Source organism: Rhinoraja longicauda, chromosome 3 (genome assembly GCF_053455715.1).
Source record: "Rhinoraja longicauda isolate Sanriku21f chromosome 3, sRhiLon1.1, whole genome shotgun sequence".
NCBI classification, from domain to species: domain Eukaryota; kingdom Metazoa; phylum Chordata; class Chondrichthyes; order Rajiformes; family Arhynchobatidae; genus Rhinoraja; species Rhinoraja longicauda.
This window is the reverse complement of record NC_135955.1, coordinates 97,600,582-97,616,045: the sequence shown is the minus strand read 5'-3', so window position 1 is coordinate 97,616,045 and position 15,464 is coordinate 97,600,582. Positions and strand designations below refer to the sequence as shown.

The 15,464-nt window shown below is 47.9% G+C and overlaps 1 protein-coding gene across 11 annotated transcripts in view; it reads right to left on the bottom strand.

Annotated features, from left to right (window-relative positions):
- Positions 1–15,464, bottom strand: part of LOC144592204 (microtubule-associated serine/threonine-protein kinase 4-like) — a 344,807-nt gene that overhangs the window by 91,513 nt on the left and 237,830 nt on the right. For all 11 annotated transcript variants that reach the window (XM_078396718.1, XM_078396720.1, XM_078396725.1 and 8 more), the window contains 4 exons: positions 14,740–14,818; positions 12,196–12,353; positions 7,639–7,714; positions 5,669–5,878 (listed from right to left, as the gene is read on the bottom strand). In XM_078396718.1, coding sequence (XP_078252844.1) covers positions 5,669–5,878; positions 7,639–7,714; positions 12,196–12,353; positions 14,740–14,818 — 523 coding nt within the window. The remainder of the gene's footprint in view (positions 1–5,668; positions 5,879–7,638; positions 7,715–12,195; positions 12,354–14,739; positions 14,819–15,464) is intronic.

Sequence of the window (15,464 nt, the reverse complement as noted above, 5' to 3'; positions counted from 1 at the left end):
CACTCGGGTTCGATCCTGACTACGGGCGCTGTCTGTGCGGAGTTTGTACGTTCTCCCCATGACCTGCGTGGGCTTTCGCCAGGATATCTGGTTTCCTCCCACACTCCAAAAACGTACGGGTTTGCAGGTTTAATTGGCTCGGTATAAGTGCAACTCGTCCCTCGTGTGCGGGGATCGATGGTCGGCGTGGACTGGTGACCTGTTTCCGCGCTGTGTCTCTAGACTAAACTAAACGATAGCCCAGCGGTAGAGTTGCTGCTTTACAGCGAATGCAGCGCCGGAGACTCAGGTTCGATCCTGACTACGGGTGCTGCACTGTAAGGAGATTGTACGTTCTCCCCGTGACCTGCGTGGGTTTTCTCCGAGATCTTCGGTTTCCTCCCACACTCCAAAGACGTACAGGTATGTAGGTTAATTGGCTGGGTAAATGTAAAAGTTGTCCCTAGTGGGTGTAGGACAGTGTTTTAATGTACGGGGATCGCTGGGCGGCACGGACTTGGTGGGCCGAAAAGGCCTGTTTCCGGCTGTATATATATGATATGATATGATAAGGGTCTCGACCCGAAACGTCACCCATTCCTTCTCTCCCGAGATGCTGCCGGACCCGCTGAGTTACTCCAGCATTTTGTGCCTACTTTTTAAAATAAATCAGTTTACTCAGAAGCCTGAATTTCTGACACCGTCCTTTCAAAGGCTGAGCTGTAAGATCAATGAGAATATTGCAAACTGCCTTCTCTGGTTGCCGGTTTGTCTAACACTGAGACTGCACATCGTAGCGCTGTCATGTGCAGACTGCCTCGGGCTGCTGAAAGACGTGAACAGTTTTCAGCGACACTCTATAATTGACTCACCTAGACATGAAACTGCCTGTGCTACAGTACATCTTGCCCATGGGTACACAATGACAAGGCAAAGCTACTTTTTAAACTGATCTCTGCCATAGATCATAAGATCATACGTTCCAGGAGTAGAATTAGGCCATTCGGCCCTTCGGCTTGTACTCGCTGGAATTTAGAAGATTGAGGGGGGATCTTGTAGAAACTTACAAAATTCTTAAGGGGTTGGACAGGCTAGATGCAGGAAGATTGTTCCCGATGTTAGGGAAGTCCAGAACAAGGGGTCACAGTTTAAGGATAAGGGGGAAGAAGTCTTTTAGGACCGAGATGAGAACGTTTTTTTTCACACAGAGAGTGGTGAATCTGTGGAATTCTCTGCCACAGAAGGTCATAGAGTCATAGAGTCCTACAGCACAGAAAGAGGCCCTTCGGCCCATCGTGTCCGTGCCGCCCGTTACCAAACACAGTCTAATTTTAATCCCATTTTCCCGCATTTGGACCGTAGCCCTGAATGTTGTAGCATTTCAAGTGCCCATCCAAATGTCTCTTAAACGTTGTGAGTGTTCCCGCCTCCACCACCACCCCAGTCAGTGAGTTCCAGACTCCAACCACCCTCTGGGTGAAAAAGTTCTTTCTCACATCCCCCCGAAACCTCCCTCCCCTTACCCTGTATCTATGTCCCCTCGTTGTTGAACCTTCCACCAGTGGAAGAAGTTCCCCGCCATCTACCTTATCTCTGCCCCTCATGATCTTGTACACCTCGATCATGTCCCCTCTCAGCCTTCTCTGCTCCAGGGAAAACAACCCCAGTCTGCTCAGTCTCTCCTCATAGCCGAGGCCCTTCATCCCTGGCAGCATCCTGGTGAATCTCCTCTGCACCCTCTCCAAAGCTATCACATCCTTTCTATAATGTGGTGACCAGAACTGTACACAATACTCCAGCTGTGGCCTCACCAGTGTTCTGTACAATTCCATCATTACCCCCCTACTTTTATATTCGATGCCTCGGCTAATGAAGGCCAGTACCCCATATGCCTTTTTGACCACCCTGTCCACCTGTCCTGCTGCCTTCAAGGACTTGTGTACCTGTACTCCAAGGTCCCTCTGTACCCCTGTCTTCCCTAGGGTCCTTCCATTCATGGTGTACTCCCTCTCCAAGTTATTTCTGCCAAAGTGCATCACCTCGCACTTTTCAGGATTAAATTCCATCTGCCACTGCTCCGCCCATCTGACCATCTCATCTATATCTTCCTGCAGCTTGCAGATCCCTTCCTCGCTATTCACCACCCCCCCTAACTTTGTGTCATCTGCAAACTTGCTGATCATGCCCTGTACGTTGACATCCAGATCATTAATGTAGATTACAAACAGTAAGGGACCCAACACCGATCCCTGCGGCACCCCACTGGACACCGGCCTCCAGTCACAGAAGCACCCTTCTACCATCACCCTCTGCGTTCTGTCACTAAGCCAGTTTTTTTATCCATTTTGCCAAGGTGCCCTGGATCCCATGGGCTCTTACCTTCTTGACTAGTCTCCTGTGTGGGACCTTGTCAAAAGCCTTACTGAAATCCATGTATACCACATCCACTGCACTACCCCCATCTACCTCCTTGGTCACCCCTTCAAAAAATTCAATCAAGTTAGTCAGACACGACCTTCCATTAACAAAGCCATGTTGACTATCCTTAATTAACCCTCGATCCTCCAAGTGAAGACTGATTCTGTCCCTGTATCTGTAGTTGAGGCCAGTTCATTGGCTATATTTAAGAGGGAGTTAGATGTGGCCCTTGTGGCTAAAGGGATCAGGGGGTATGGAGAGAAGGCAGGTACGGGATACTGAGTTGGATGATCAGCCATGATCATATTGAATGGCGGTGCAGGCTCGAAGGGCCGAATGGCCTACTCCTGCACCTATTTTCTATGTTTCTATGTTTCAATGTTTCATTGTGATCATGGCTGATCATCCACAATTAGTAACCAGTGCCTGCCTTCTCCCCATATCCCTTGATTCCACTAGCCCCTAGAGCTCTGTCTAACTCTCTTTTAAATTCATCCAGTGAATTGGCCTCCACTGCCTTCTGTGGCAGAGAATTCCACAAATTCACAACTCTCTGGGTGAAAAAGTTTTTTTCTCACCTCAGTTTTAAATGGCCTCCTCTTTATTCTTAGACTGTGTGGCCCCTGGTTCTGGACTCCCCCATCATTGGGAACATTTTTCCTGCATCTAGCTTGTCTAGTCCTTTTATGATTTTCATCCGTCTCTATAAGATGCACGTGTACAGATACACGGCCTCGGTACACATGACAGTAAACTGAAACTGAAACAGCGAAATGTTTTGTTTTGTGTACAACCCGGTAAAATCGCAAGGCAGACCTCTCCTAGGCAGTACACGAGTTTCAGCACATTTGGCACCGACAAAGATACAAAAGTTCACCGAACAGTCATAGAAACGTAGAAAATAGGTGCAGGAGTAGGCCATTCGGCCCTTCGAGCCAGCACTGCCATTCAATATGATCATGGCTGATCATCCAACTCAGTATCCCGTACCTGCCTTCGCTCCATACCCCCTGATCCCTTTAGCCACAAAAGACTTCCCCCTTATCTTTAAAATGTGACCCGGCTGATCATGGCTGATCATCCACAATCAGTAACCCGTACCTGCCTTCTCTCCTCATAGAAACATAGAAACATAGAAAATAGGTGCAGGAGTAGGCCATTCGGCCCTTCAAGCCTGCACCGCCATTCAATATGATCATGGTTGATCATCCAACTCAGTATCCCGTACCTGCCTACTCTCCATACCCCCTGATCCCTTTAGCCACAAGGGCCACATCTAACTCTCTCTTAAATATAGCCAATGAACTGGCCTCAACTACCCTCTGTGGCAGAGAATTCTACAGATTCACCACTCTCTGTGTGAAAAAAAACTTTCTCATCTTGGTCCTAAAAGACTTCCCCCTTATCCTTAAACTGTGACCCCTTGTTCTGGACTTCCCCAACATCGGGAACAATCTAGCCTGTCCAACCCCTTAAGAATTTTGTAAGTTTCTATAAGATCCCCCCTCAATCTTCTAAATTCCAGCGAGTACAAGCCGAGTCTATCCAGTCTTTCTTCATATGAAAGTCCTGCCATCCCAGGGATCCCAGTCCTATCATAAGTTCATCTGATAGGAGCAGAATTAGGCCATTCGACCCATTAAGTCTACTCCACCATTTAATCATGGTTGATCTATCTCTCCCTCCTAACCCCATTCACCTGCCTTCTGCCCATAACCCCTGACACCCGTACCAATCAAAACTCTATCTATCTATCTCTGCCGTAAAATTATCCACTGACTTGTTCTCCACAGCCTCTGTGGGAAAAAAATTCCACAGATTCACCACCCTCTGACTAAAGACATTTCTCCTTATCTCCTTCCTAAAAGAACGTCCTTTAATTCTGAGGCTGTGACCACTAGTCCGAGACACTCCCACCAGTGGAAACATCCTCTCCACATCCACTCTATCCAAGCCTTTCACTGTTCTGTGTTTCAATGAGGTCCCCCTTCATTGAGGGCGTGCAGCGTAGGTTTATTAGATTAATTCCCGGAATGGCGGGACTGTCATATGTTGAAAGACTGGAGCGACTAGGCTTGTATACACTGGAATTTAGAAGGATGAGAGGAGATCTTATCGAAACGTATAAGATTATTAAGGGGTTGGACACGTTAAGAGGAAGGAAACATGTTCCCAATGTTGGGGGAGTCCAGAACAAGGGGCCACAGTTTAAGAATAAGGGGTAGGCCATTTAGAACTTTGATGAGGAAAAACTTTTTCAGTCAGAGAGTTGTGAATCTGTGGAATTCTCTGCCTCAGAAGGCAGTGGAGGCCAATTCTCTGAATGCATTCAAGAGAGAGCTAGATACAGCTCTTAAGGATAAGCTAGATACAGCTCTTAGACAATAGACAATAGACAATAGGTGCAGGAGTAGGCCATTCAGCCCTTTGAGCCAGCACCGCCATTCAATGCGATCATGGCTGATCACTCTCAATCAGTACCCCGTTCCTGCCTTCTCCCCATACCCCCTCACTCCGCTATCCTTAAGAGCTCTATCCAGCTCTCTCTTGAAAGCATCCAACGAACTGGCCTCCACTGCCTTCTGAGGCAGAGAATTCCACACCTTCACCACTCTCTGACTGAAAAGGTTCTTCCTCATCTCCGTTCTAAATGGCCTACCCCTTATTCTTAAACTGTGGCCCCTTGTTCTGGACTCCCCCAACATTGGGAACATGTTTCCTGCCTCTAATGTGTCCAATCCCCTAATTATCTTATACGTTTCAATAAGATCCCCCCTCATCCTTCTAAATTCCAGTGTATACAAGCCTAATTGCTCCAGCCTTTCAACATACGACAGTCCCGCCATTCCGGGAATCAACCTAGTGAACCTACGCTGCACGCCCTCAATAGCAAGAATATCCTTCCTCAAATTTGGAGACCAAAACTGCACACAGTACTCCAGGTGCGGTCTCACCAGGGCCCGGTACAACTGTAGAAGGACCTTCTAAACTCCAGCGAGTACAGGCCCAGTGCTGATAAACGCTCATCATAGGTTAACCTAGTCGTTCCTGGGATCATTCCTGTAACTATCTACTGCCTGCCCGCCACACACCATGGTTTATCTTCGCGGTTAACGGTTTTGTTTGTTCGTTGTACTTTGAGCAGCTCCTCCCAGGCCCAACCGAGTCGGGCAACAAGATCGGCTTTCCGCTTGGAATGAAACTTGCCCCTGACCCGACCTTCCTCCCAAAAAAAGGCAGAAGACGTCAAATATTTGTAAGAAACACCTACTTCCTGCAGCAACTTTTCTAGTTTCTCCTGCAACTCGAAGAAGTATCTTGAGGTGATGTGGCCCAGGCGGGATTTATCCAGGCAATCTCGTGCCAACTCGATGATCTGATGATGAGCAAAGCTGAGGACCCCATCTGCCAGTGGAAGAACATTGTCAGGAGAGTAGCTGGTGATAATATCCTGCAGCCTTTCTTCCATCTGGGCTGTGGCCTGAGGAACAGAACAACTCAGTTAGCGCGCTAAACAGAAAATAAACCCTATCAGGCCTTTAAAGAAAATTTGCTGGCACATCCAACTCAGAATTTAAAAAATACAGACTCTCAATAATAAGTAATAACACCTGGAATATAAATCTGGCCTTCCCTTTTGAAAACGCATTGTTGATTTACTTCGAAACGATTCTAGAGATGTCCAGATTCGAGAAGTAACAACGGAATGATCTACAAAGTGCTGGAGTAACTCAGAGGGTCGGATAGCATCTCCGTAGAAAAGGCCTTTTTTTTTTGCCTGCTCTTCCAACTCAATTGACCATTTTAGATTTTTCTCGGACAGGCTATTTAAGCCTTTTTAATGTACAGGTGATACTCAAAAGCCGAATTTAATGACCATACTTTGCAGTGTTCCACGACTGCAGCCACTCTAAGGGTCATGAATGATGTACAACGATTCTCTCTATTGTGGCCTCATAATGCATCTCGACAAAATTTCCATCAGAAAATGGCGGATGAACAAACGAACGACGGATTTTAAAATCTGCGCGGAAATTTGGTATTCAGTAGCACGCGTGTTCCTTTAAAAAAATGACAACCAAGAGATATACGAAGGGAAAAAAACTGCAAGATGCTGGGCCTAAATGGGAGGTCGACACAAAATGCTGGAGTAACTCAGCGCATCAGTCCGAAGAATGGTCTCGACCCGAAACGTCACCCATTCCTTCTCTCCCGAGATGCTGCCTGACCCGCTGAGTTACTCCAGCATTCTGCGTCTACCCAGGAGATCTTTGAAAATCCTTTTGGGCTGAAATGAATGGTTTTATTCTGATCCTGTGCGTGATGTGCAGAAATGACTATAGGGAAAGGAATAAGATGGCTGGGAAGAGGATATTTGTAGTCAGGCATAATCGTTGGAGTGGGTAGAGGGTCAGGCGGGCGGCATCTGTGGAGAAATGGAATAGGTGACATTCCAGGTCAAAACCTTTCTTCAGACATTTTGACGCACAATGTCTCCCAAAGGACTGGAGCGACTGGGCTTGTCTACACTGGAATTTAGAAGGATGAGAGGGGATCTTATCGAAACATATAAGATTATTAAGGGGTTAGACACGTTAGAGGCAGGAAACATGTTCCCAGTGTTGGGGGAGCCCAGAACCAGGGGCCACAGTTTAAGAATAAGGGGCGGGCCATTTAGAACGGAGATGAGGAAAAACCTTTTCAGTCAGAGAGTTGTGAATCTGTGGAATTCTCTGCCTCAGAAGGCAGTGGAGGCCAATTCTCTGAATGCATTCAAGGGAGAGCTAGATAGAGCTCTTAAGGATAGTGGAGTCAGGGGGTATGGGGAGAAGGCAGGAACGGGGTACTGATTGAGAATGATCAGCCATGATCACATTGAATGGCTCGAAGGGCCGAATGGCCTCCTCCTGCACCTATTATATGTTGTCTATTGTCTATACCTTTTCTCCAGAGATCTAAATCAAAGGAAGACACAAAATGCTGGAGTAACTCAGCGGGTCAGTCTGAAGAAGGGTCTCGACCCGAAACGTCACTTGTTCCTTTTCTCCAGAGATGCTGCCTGACCCGCTGAGTTACTCCAGCGTTTTGTGTCTGTCTTCGATACAAACCAGCATCGGCAGCACCAGCCTACACACAGGCAATCCAGTTTTGGAGAAACGATCTTTGGAAACATTTGACACTTTTTTTTTTTAACATGCAAAACACAATGTCAGGTGCAGAGTCAAGGCGCAGGGTAATTACCTTTGGAAATCGCTCTTTGTAGACATGGTTCATCATAATAATTTCATTATCAAAGCAGGCTGGCGATCGGCCAGGGCTGTGAACGAGACAGACAACATTTCATGAGCTTTGGGGCACTTGATCCACTGCAAGATTTAATCAAAGGACCTCCTGGGACTCCACGAGGTGACGTAACAGAACGGCCGGTGTTTATATCGTTCCTGCGTTGCCAGGTCTTAGTGCGTTGAGGTGGGGCGGCAGAAGACCTGAATCCCACAGACCCGCCGGCCCGTCGAACCCGACGGCAATGAGGTGGTTAACTGGTGGCTTGAAGTCAAATTGAACCGAATGTTGGAACTGAAGTCCAATGCACAGCTGATCACAGGGAGAACGGTACAAAACAGCACCTGCAGTCGGGTCCGGATCGGGGTCTCTGGCGCCGGGAGGCAGCGACTTGACGGCTACGCCATTGCACCGCCCCTGAAGTCTAAACCCTGATGTTTAGGAGGTCACCGAGTTTTCAATAAAACAATATCCTTGACCTATTTATTTCACAAAATGCTGGAGTAACTCAGCGGGTCAGGCAGCTTCTCAGGGGAGAAGGAATGGGTGACAAAATGCTGGAGTAACTCAGCAGGACAGGCAGCATCTCAGGAGAGAAGGAATGGGTCACAAAATGCTGGAGTAACTCAGCGGGTCAGGCAGTATCTCAGGGGAGAAGGAATGGGTGACGTTTCGGGTCGAGACCCTTCTTCAGACTTGACCTAATCACCCGTGAAATAGATATCTTGAGTAGGATGGGAAAGTGTTCAGTTTAGTTGGGTTTATAGTCACGTGTACTGAGGTACAGTGAAAAGCCCTTGTTGCGTGCTAACCAGTCGGCGGGGAGACTGCACGCAATTACAATTGAGCCTTTTACAGTGGATTGATACGTGATAAAGTAAGAAATGTTGCTGTGGGAGCGGAGATGTAAGAGTGCGGAGCGATTGTAATGTGTGACAGCCTCCAGAACAAGGGGCCACAGTTTAAGAATAAGGGGTAGTCCATTTAGAACGGAGATGAGGAAAAACCTTTTCAGTCAGAGAGTTGTGAATCTGTGGAATTCGCTGCCTCAGAAGGCAGTGGAGGCCAATTCTCTGAATGCATTCAAGAGAGAGCTGGATCGAGCTCTTAAGGGTAGCGGAGTCAGGGGGTATGGGGAGAAGGCAGGAACGGGGTACTGATTGAGAATGATCAGCCATGATCACATTGAATGGCGGTGCTGGCTCGAAGGGCCGAATGGCCTCCTCCTGCACCTATTGTCTATTGTCTATTGTTTCCCTTATCCCTAACCAGTCTGAAGAAGGGTCTCGTCCCGAAACATCACCCTTTCCTCCTCTCCAGAGATGCTGCCTGTCCCGCTGAGTTGCCCCAGCTTTTTGTGTCTATCTTGCTTTCTGTTAATTGTGTGCAAACAATTGATCAGATCAGCGCGGTGGCGCAGCTGGTAGAGCTGCTGCCTCACAGCACCGGAGACCCCAGTTCGATCCTGACCACGGTTGCTGTCTGTATGGAGTTTGCACGTTCCCCCTTGTGACCATGTGGGTCCATAATGGAATCATAGAGGGGGAGCTGTGTGAGAGGGGCGTAGAGCAGAGTCATAGAGACTTACAGCGTGGAAACAGGCCCTACATCTCAACTTGCCCACGCTGACCAACGTGCCCCATCTACACTAGTCCCACCTGCCTGCATTTGGCCCATCTATATACTAAAACTCTCATTCGTTTGTTTGTTTGTTTGTTCCTGACCTACAGCCAAAACGGCACACGATAACGGAACAATTTTAGGCCCACCTTACTCACCGCCGTCCCTTTGGTGCCAATGGAAGAAGTTTCTTTGAAATCGGTGTTATTCACAGTTTAAAGTTTACATGTAAAGGGACAGGTGTTGCATCTTCTGCGGTTGCAGGAGATATGGGTTCCATTTCCAGCCATTTGTATCCAGTCAGTGATGCTGGGAATGATCGGGGTAACATGAGATGAGCGTCTGTCGGCACTGGGCCTGTACTCGCTGGAGTTTGGAAGGATGAGGAGGGGGGGGACCTCATTGAAACTTACCGAATAGTGAAAGGCCTGGATAGAGTGGATGCAGAGAGGATGTTTCCACTAGTGGGAGTGTCACGGAACAGAGGCCACAGCCTCAGAATTAAAGGACCTTCCTCTGGGAAGGAGATGAGGAGGAATTTCTTTAGTCAGGAGGTGGTGAATCTGTGGAATTCATTGACACGGAAGTCTGTGGAGGCCAAGTCACTGGGTATTTTTAAGGCAGAGATTGCCACATTCTAGATTAGTACGGGTGTCAGGGGTTGTGGGGATAAGGCAGGGTTGAGAGGGAAAGATAGATCAACCGTGATTGAATGGTGGAGTAGACCTGATGGGCCGAATGGCCTAGTTCTGCGCCTATCACTTATGAACTTATGTCTGGAGTAATAATGGTAATAATCAACAATTCAAAAGCCCCAGAGACTCAGGAACTGCAGGTGCTGGAATCTTGCTCTTGAGGTCAATACGATAGCGGTGTTTAAGAGACATTGCTATGAAGGAAATAATTCTTTGACATTTTCTCAATTGAGAAACAAATATCAAATTCCAGGGAATAGTATTTTTTTCTACTATCAACTTTTCAATGTTTCTATTTCAAATTAAAGGAATTGAATCCTTGATTCAGGGCAAGGGAACTAAAAAATTTATATCTTCAATGTATAAATTATTACAAAAGTCTAGTCCAAAGATAGGAATTCAAAAATCAAGACAGAGAAGGAATGGGTGACGTTTCGGGTCGAGACCCTTCTTCACACAGTGTCCGAATCTATATTTAACGGTGATGAAAGTATTCAACAGAATTCAATAAAAATTGGACCACATCATTAGCGATAAATCACATCAGGGTCCAGAGGGGTTGGTCCCTTCTATTTGTATGCTAATTCTGTCATGGTACTGGGGCATAGTTCCCATCTAAAGGTCCCCATGTTTGTTTTTTTAAAGAAACTAGACCAAGTGGACCCATTGGGCCCAAACCTCTCCTGCATTAGTGCAGCACCGTCTCCTCCCTCCATCCCTCCCCTCCCCCCCCCTCCCCCCTCCCCCCCCCCCCCCTCTCCCCCTCCTCTCCCTCTCCCCTCCCCCACCCTCCCCCCTCCCTCTCACTCCCTCGACGTACGATATTTTCGGTTTGCGATGGGATTCTCGGAACTTAACCCGGAACGTAAGTTGAGGATGTTGGTATGTTGGCATTCATAGCGAGGGGATTTGAGTATAGGAGCAGGGAGGTTCTGCTGCCGTTGTACAGGGCATTGGTGAGACCACACCTGGAGTATTGCGTACAGTTTTGGTCTCCTAATCTGAGGAAAGACATTCTTGCCATAGAGGGAGTACAGAGAAGGTTCACCAGATTGATTCCTGGGATGGCAGGACTTTCATATGAAGAAAGACTGGATAGACTCGGCTTGTACTCGCTGGAATTTAGAAGATTGAGGGGGGATCTTATAGAAACGTACAAAATTCTTAAGGGGTTGGACAGGCTAGATGCAGGAAGATTGTTCCCGATGTTGGGGAAGTCCAGAACAAGGGGTCACAGTTTAAGGATAAGGGGGAAGTCTTTTAGGACCGAGATGAGAAAGTTTTTTTTCACACAGAGAGTGGTGAATCTGTGAAATTCTCTGCCACAGAAGGTAGTTGAGGCTAGTTCATTGGCTATATTTAAGAGGGAGTTAGATGTGGCCCTTGTGGCTAAAGGGATCAGGGGGTATGGAGAGAAGGCAGGTATGGGGTACTGAGTTGGATGATCAGCCATGATCATATTGAATGGCGGTGCAGGCTCGAAGGGCCGAATGGCCTACTCCTGCACCTATTTTCTATGTTTCTAACCCCTAAAACCCGCACTAATCAAGAATCTATCCATCCATTGACTTGGCCTCCACAGCCTTCTGTGGCAAAGATCTCTGAAACTAAGCGAGGCAGGTGCTCTCCGAATTCCGATGCTTCGACTCGCGACGGTTCGACTTTGCGATGGTGCGAATGGCAGCGACCCACAGCTCGCTTACGGCCATGTGATCAGGCGCACTAAATGCATTTCGACGTACGATATTTTCGGTTTGCCATGGGTTTCTCGGAACTTAACCCGGAACGTGAGTTGAGGAGCATAAGAAGATAACTGCAGATGCTGGTACAAATCGAAGGTTTTTATTCACAAAATGCTGGAGTAACTCAGCAGGTCAGGCAGCATCTCGGGAGAGAAGGAATGGGTGACGTTTCGGGTCGAGACCCTTCTTCAGACTGATGTCAGGGGGGCGGGACAAAGGAAGGATATAGGTGGAGACAGGAAGATAGAGGGAGATCTGGGAAGGAGGAGGGGACGGGAGGGACAGAGGAACTATCTAAAGGTGAGGAGCGCCTGTCGTTTTCAACTGAAGTAAAACTTTAAAACATCTCCAGGACACATTTCCCCCCCTCCCACCCACCCCCCCCCCCCTTCCCCCACCCCACCCACCCCCCCCCCCCCCTTCCCCCATCCCACCCTCTCAAGTCAGAGGGTACATACCTAAGACTCCTGGAACGTGGCCGCATTGAAATCGGCCGGCGTCGCTCCTCGTTGGAGATGGCGTCGGTGCTGCAGAAGTGCTTGGAGAGGAAGTGCAGCTCGTCGGCAGTCGGCTGGTATGGCAACTGATGCAGCTTTTCTTGCGACGAACACAATGACTGCAAAATCATCGAGAGAGAGAGAGAGACAGAGAGAGAGAGAGAGAGAGAGAGAGAGAGAGAGAGAGAGAGAGAGAGAGAGAGAGAGAGAGAGAGAGAGAGAGAGAGAGAGAGAGAGAGAGAGGGAGAGAGAGAGGGAAAAACACCAACCGTTAGATAAATATATATATAGTATAAGAAAATAACTGCAGACGCTGGTACAAATCGATTTATTCGCAAAATGCTGGAGTAACTCAGCGGGTCAGGCAGCATCTCGAGAGAGAGAAGGAATGGGTGACGTTTCGGGTTGAGACCCTTCTTCAGACCGTTAGATTAAAGTTGGGCGAGTCTCGGACCGCAGGGCACAGCCTCAGAATAAAACGACGAACCGTCGGAAATGGGAGACGGGGTGGGGATTTCTCTGCAGCACCCATAGTCAGTATCGAACCCGGGTCGCTGGCACTGTAAGGCGGCAACTCTACCGCTGCGCCACCGTGCCGCCCCGGCAGACTAAACCAGTCTGCTGACGACAGACAATGATTTTTCTGAGCTCATCATTTGAACAAAATGTTCTGTTTCTCCTGTTTAACCGGAGAAAACCAGCGCGGTCATGGGGCAGAACATTCAAACCAAGCTGTATCATGACTTCCTGACTCTTACATTCAAGGCCCCGAGCAAAGAAGGCAAGTGTGGCATATGCCCGCTTCACCAGCCTCTCTACTTGAGCTGCCACCTTTGGTGTTGTTTTAGCACAAGGCAAAACATAAGGGTATTGTTATTTTCCACCTATTCAGGCAGGGGATGGTTTACAATCTACTGCTGCCTCTATAGAGTTAAGACCAAAAGATAGACACGTGAAGCTGGAGCAACTCAGCGGGACAGGCAGCATCTCCGAGTAGGGTTGCCAACTTCCTCACTCCCAAATAAGGGACAAAGGGTGACGTCACCGCCCCGCGCCCCACGTGACCTCAACCAGCCGGCGGCCACGTGCTCCCGCTCCACCAATGGCGGCCGTAACATTAGCAAATTTGCAGATGACACAAAGCTGGGTGGCAGTGTGAACTGTGAGGAGGATGCTATAAAGGATGCAGGGTGACTTGGACAGTTTGTGCGAGTGGGCGGATGGATAGCAGATGCAGTTTAATGTGGATAAGTGTGAGGTTATCCACTTTGGTGGTAAGAACAGGAAGGCAGATTATTATCTGAATGGTGTCAAGTTAGGAAATGGGGAAGTACAAAGAGGTCTGGGTGTCCTAGTGCATCAGTCACTGAAAGGAAGCATGCAGGTACAGCAGGCAGTGAAGAAAGCTAATGGGATGTTGACCTTCATAACAAGAGGAGTTGAGTATAGGAGCAAAGAGGTCCTTCTGCAGTTGTACAGGGCCCTAGTGAGACAGCACCTGGAGTACTGTGTGCAGTTTTGGTCTCCAAATTTGAGGAAGGACATTCTTGCTATTGAGGGAGAGCAGCTTAGGTACACTTGGTCAATTCCCAGATTGGCGGGACTGTCGTATGTTGAAAGACTGGAGCGACGAGGCTTGTATTCACTGGAAATTAGAAGGATGAGAGGGGATCTTATTGAAACATATAAGATTATTAAGGGATTGGACACGTTAGAGGCAGGAAACATGTTCCCAATGTTGGGGAAGTCCAGAACCAGGGGCCACAGTTTAAGAATAAGGGGTAGGCCATTTAGAACTGAGATGAGGAAAAACTTTTTCAGTCAGAGAGTTGTAAATCTGTGGAATTCTCTGCCTCAGACGGCAGTGGAGGCCAATTCTCTGAATGCATTCAAGAGAGAGCTGTATAGAGCTCTTAAGGATAGCGGAGTCAGGGGGTATGGGGAGAAGGGCAGGAACGGGGTACTGATTGGGAATGATCAGCCATGATCACATTGAATGGCGGTGCTGGCTCAAAGGGCCGAACGGCCTCCTCCTGCACCTATTGTCTAATGTCTGTCTAAAATAGAATAAGACAGGTAGTTTGAAGAGGAATCTTTAACTATTGAAGTTTAAAACATTTGAAGTCATAAATGTGTCCATTTAGAACTGAGATGAGGAAAAACTTTTTCACTCAGAGAGTTGTAAATCTGTGGAATTCTCAGCCTCAGAAGGCAGTGGAGGCCAATTCTCTGAATGCATTCAAGGGAGAGCTAGATAGAGCTCTTAAGGATAGGGGAGTATGGGGAGAAGGCAGGAACGGGGTACTGATTGTGGATGATCAGCCATGATCACATTGAATGGCGGTGCTGGCTCGAAGGGCCGAATGGCCAACTCCTGCACCTATTGTCTATTGTCAATTGAGTCACTCCAGCTTTTTGTGTCTATCTTCGGTTTAAACCAGCATCTGCAGTTCCTTCCTGCACATAGAGTTTAGACAGTTCAACAGGTTAAGCAAGAGAACTTACGGACACAGTGGAGCTCGGAGTATTCGTCCCATAGCCTGACGATGGAAGGGAAGCCAAGGACCATCGACGGCCATCGCTCCTGAAATCACGGATTAAATTACATTGCAAAGTTGGCACGGAAATCATTTGAACATCCGCAAAACAACAGCAATGGTCTCAAATTACACTGGAATTTAGAAGGATGAGAGGGGATCTTATCGAAACATATAAGATTATTAAGGGATTGGACACGTTAGAGGCAGGAAACATGTTCCCAATGTTGGGGGAGTCCAGAACAAGGGGCCACAGTTTAAGAATAAGGGGTAGGCCATTTAGAACGGAGATGAGGAAAAACTTTTCCAGTCAGAGAGTTGTGAATCTGTGGAATTCTCTGCCTCAGAAGGCAGTGGAGGCCAATTAGACAATAGATAATAGGTGCAGGAATAGGCCATTCGGCCCGTCGAGCCAGCACCACCATTCAATGTGATCATGGCTGATCATTCTCAATCAGTATCCCATTCCTGCATTCTCCCCATACCCCCTGACTCCGCTACCCTTAAGAGCTCTATCTAGCTCTCTCTTGAATTCTCTGGATGCTTTCAAGAGAGAGCTAAATAGAGCTCTTAAGGATAGCGGAGTCAGGGGGTATGGGGAGAGGGCAGGAACGGGGTACTGATTGTGAATGATCAGCCATGATCACATTGAATGGCAGTGCTGGCTCGAAGGGCCGAATGGCCTCCTCCTGC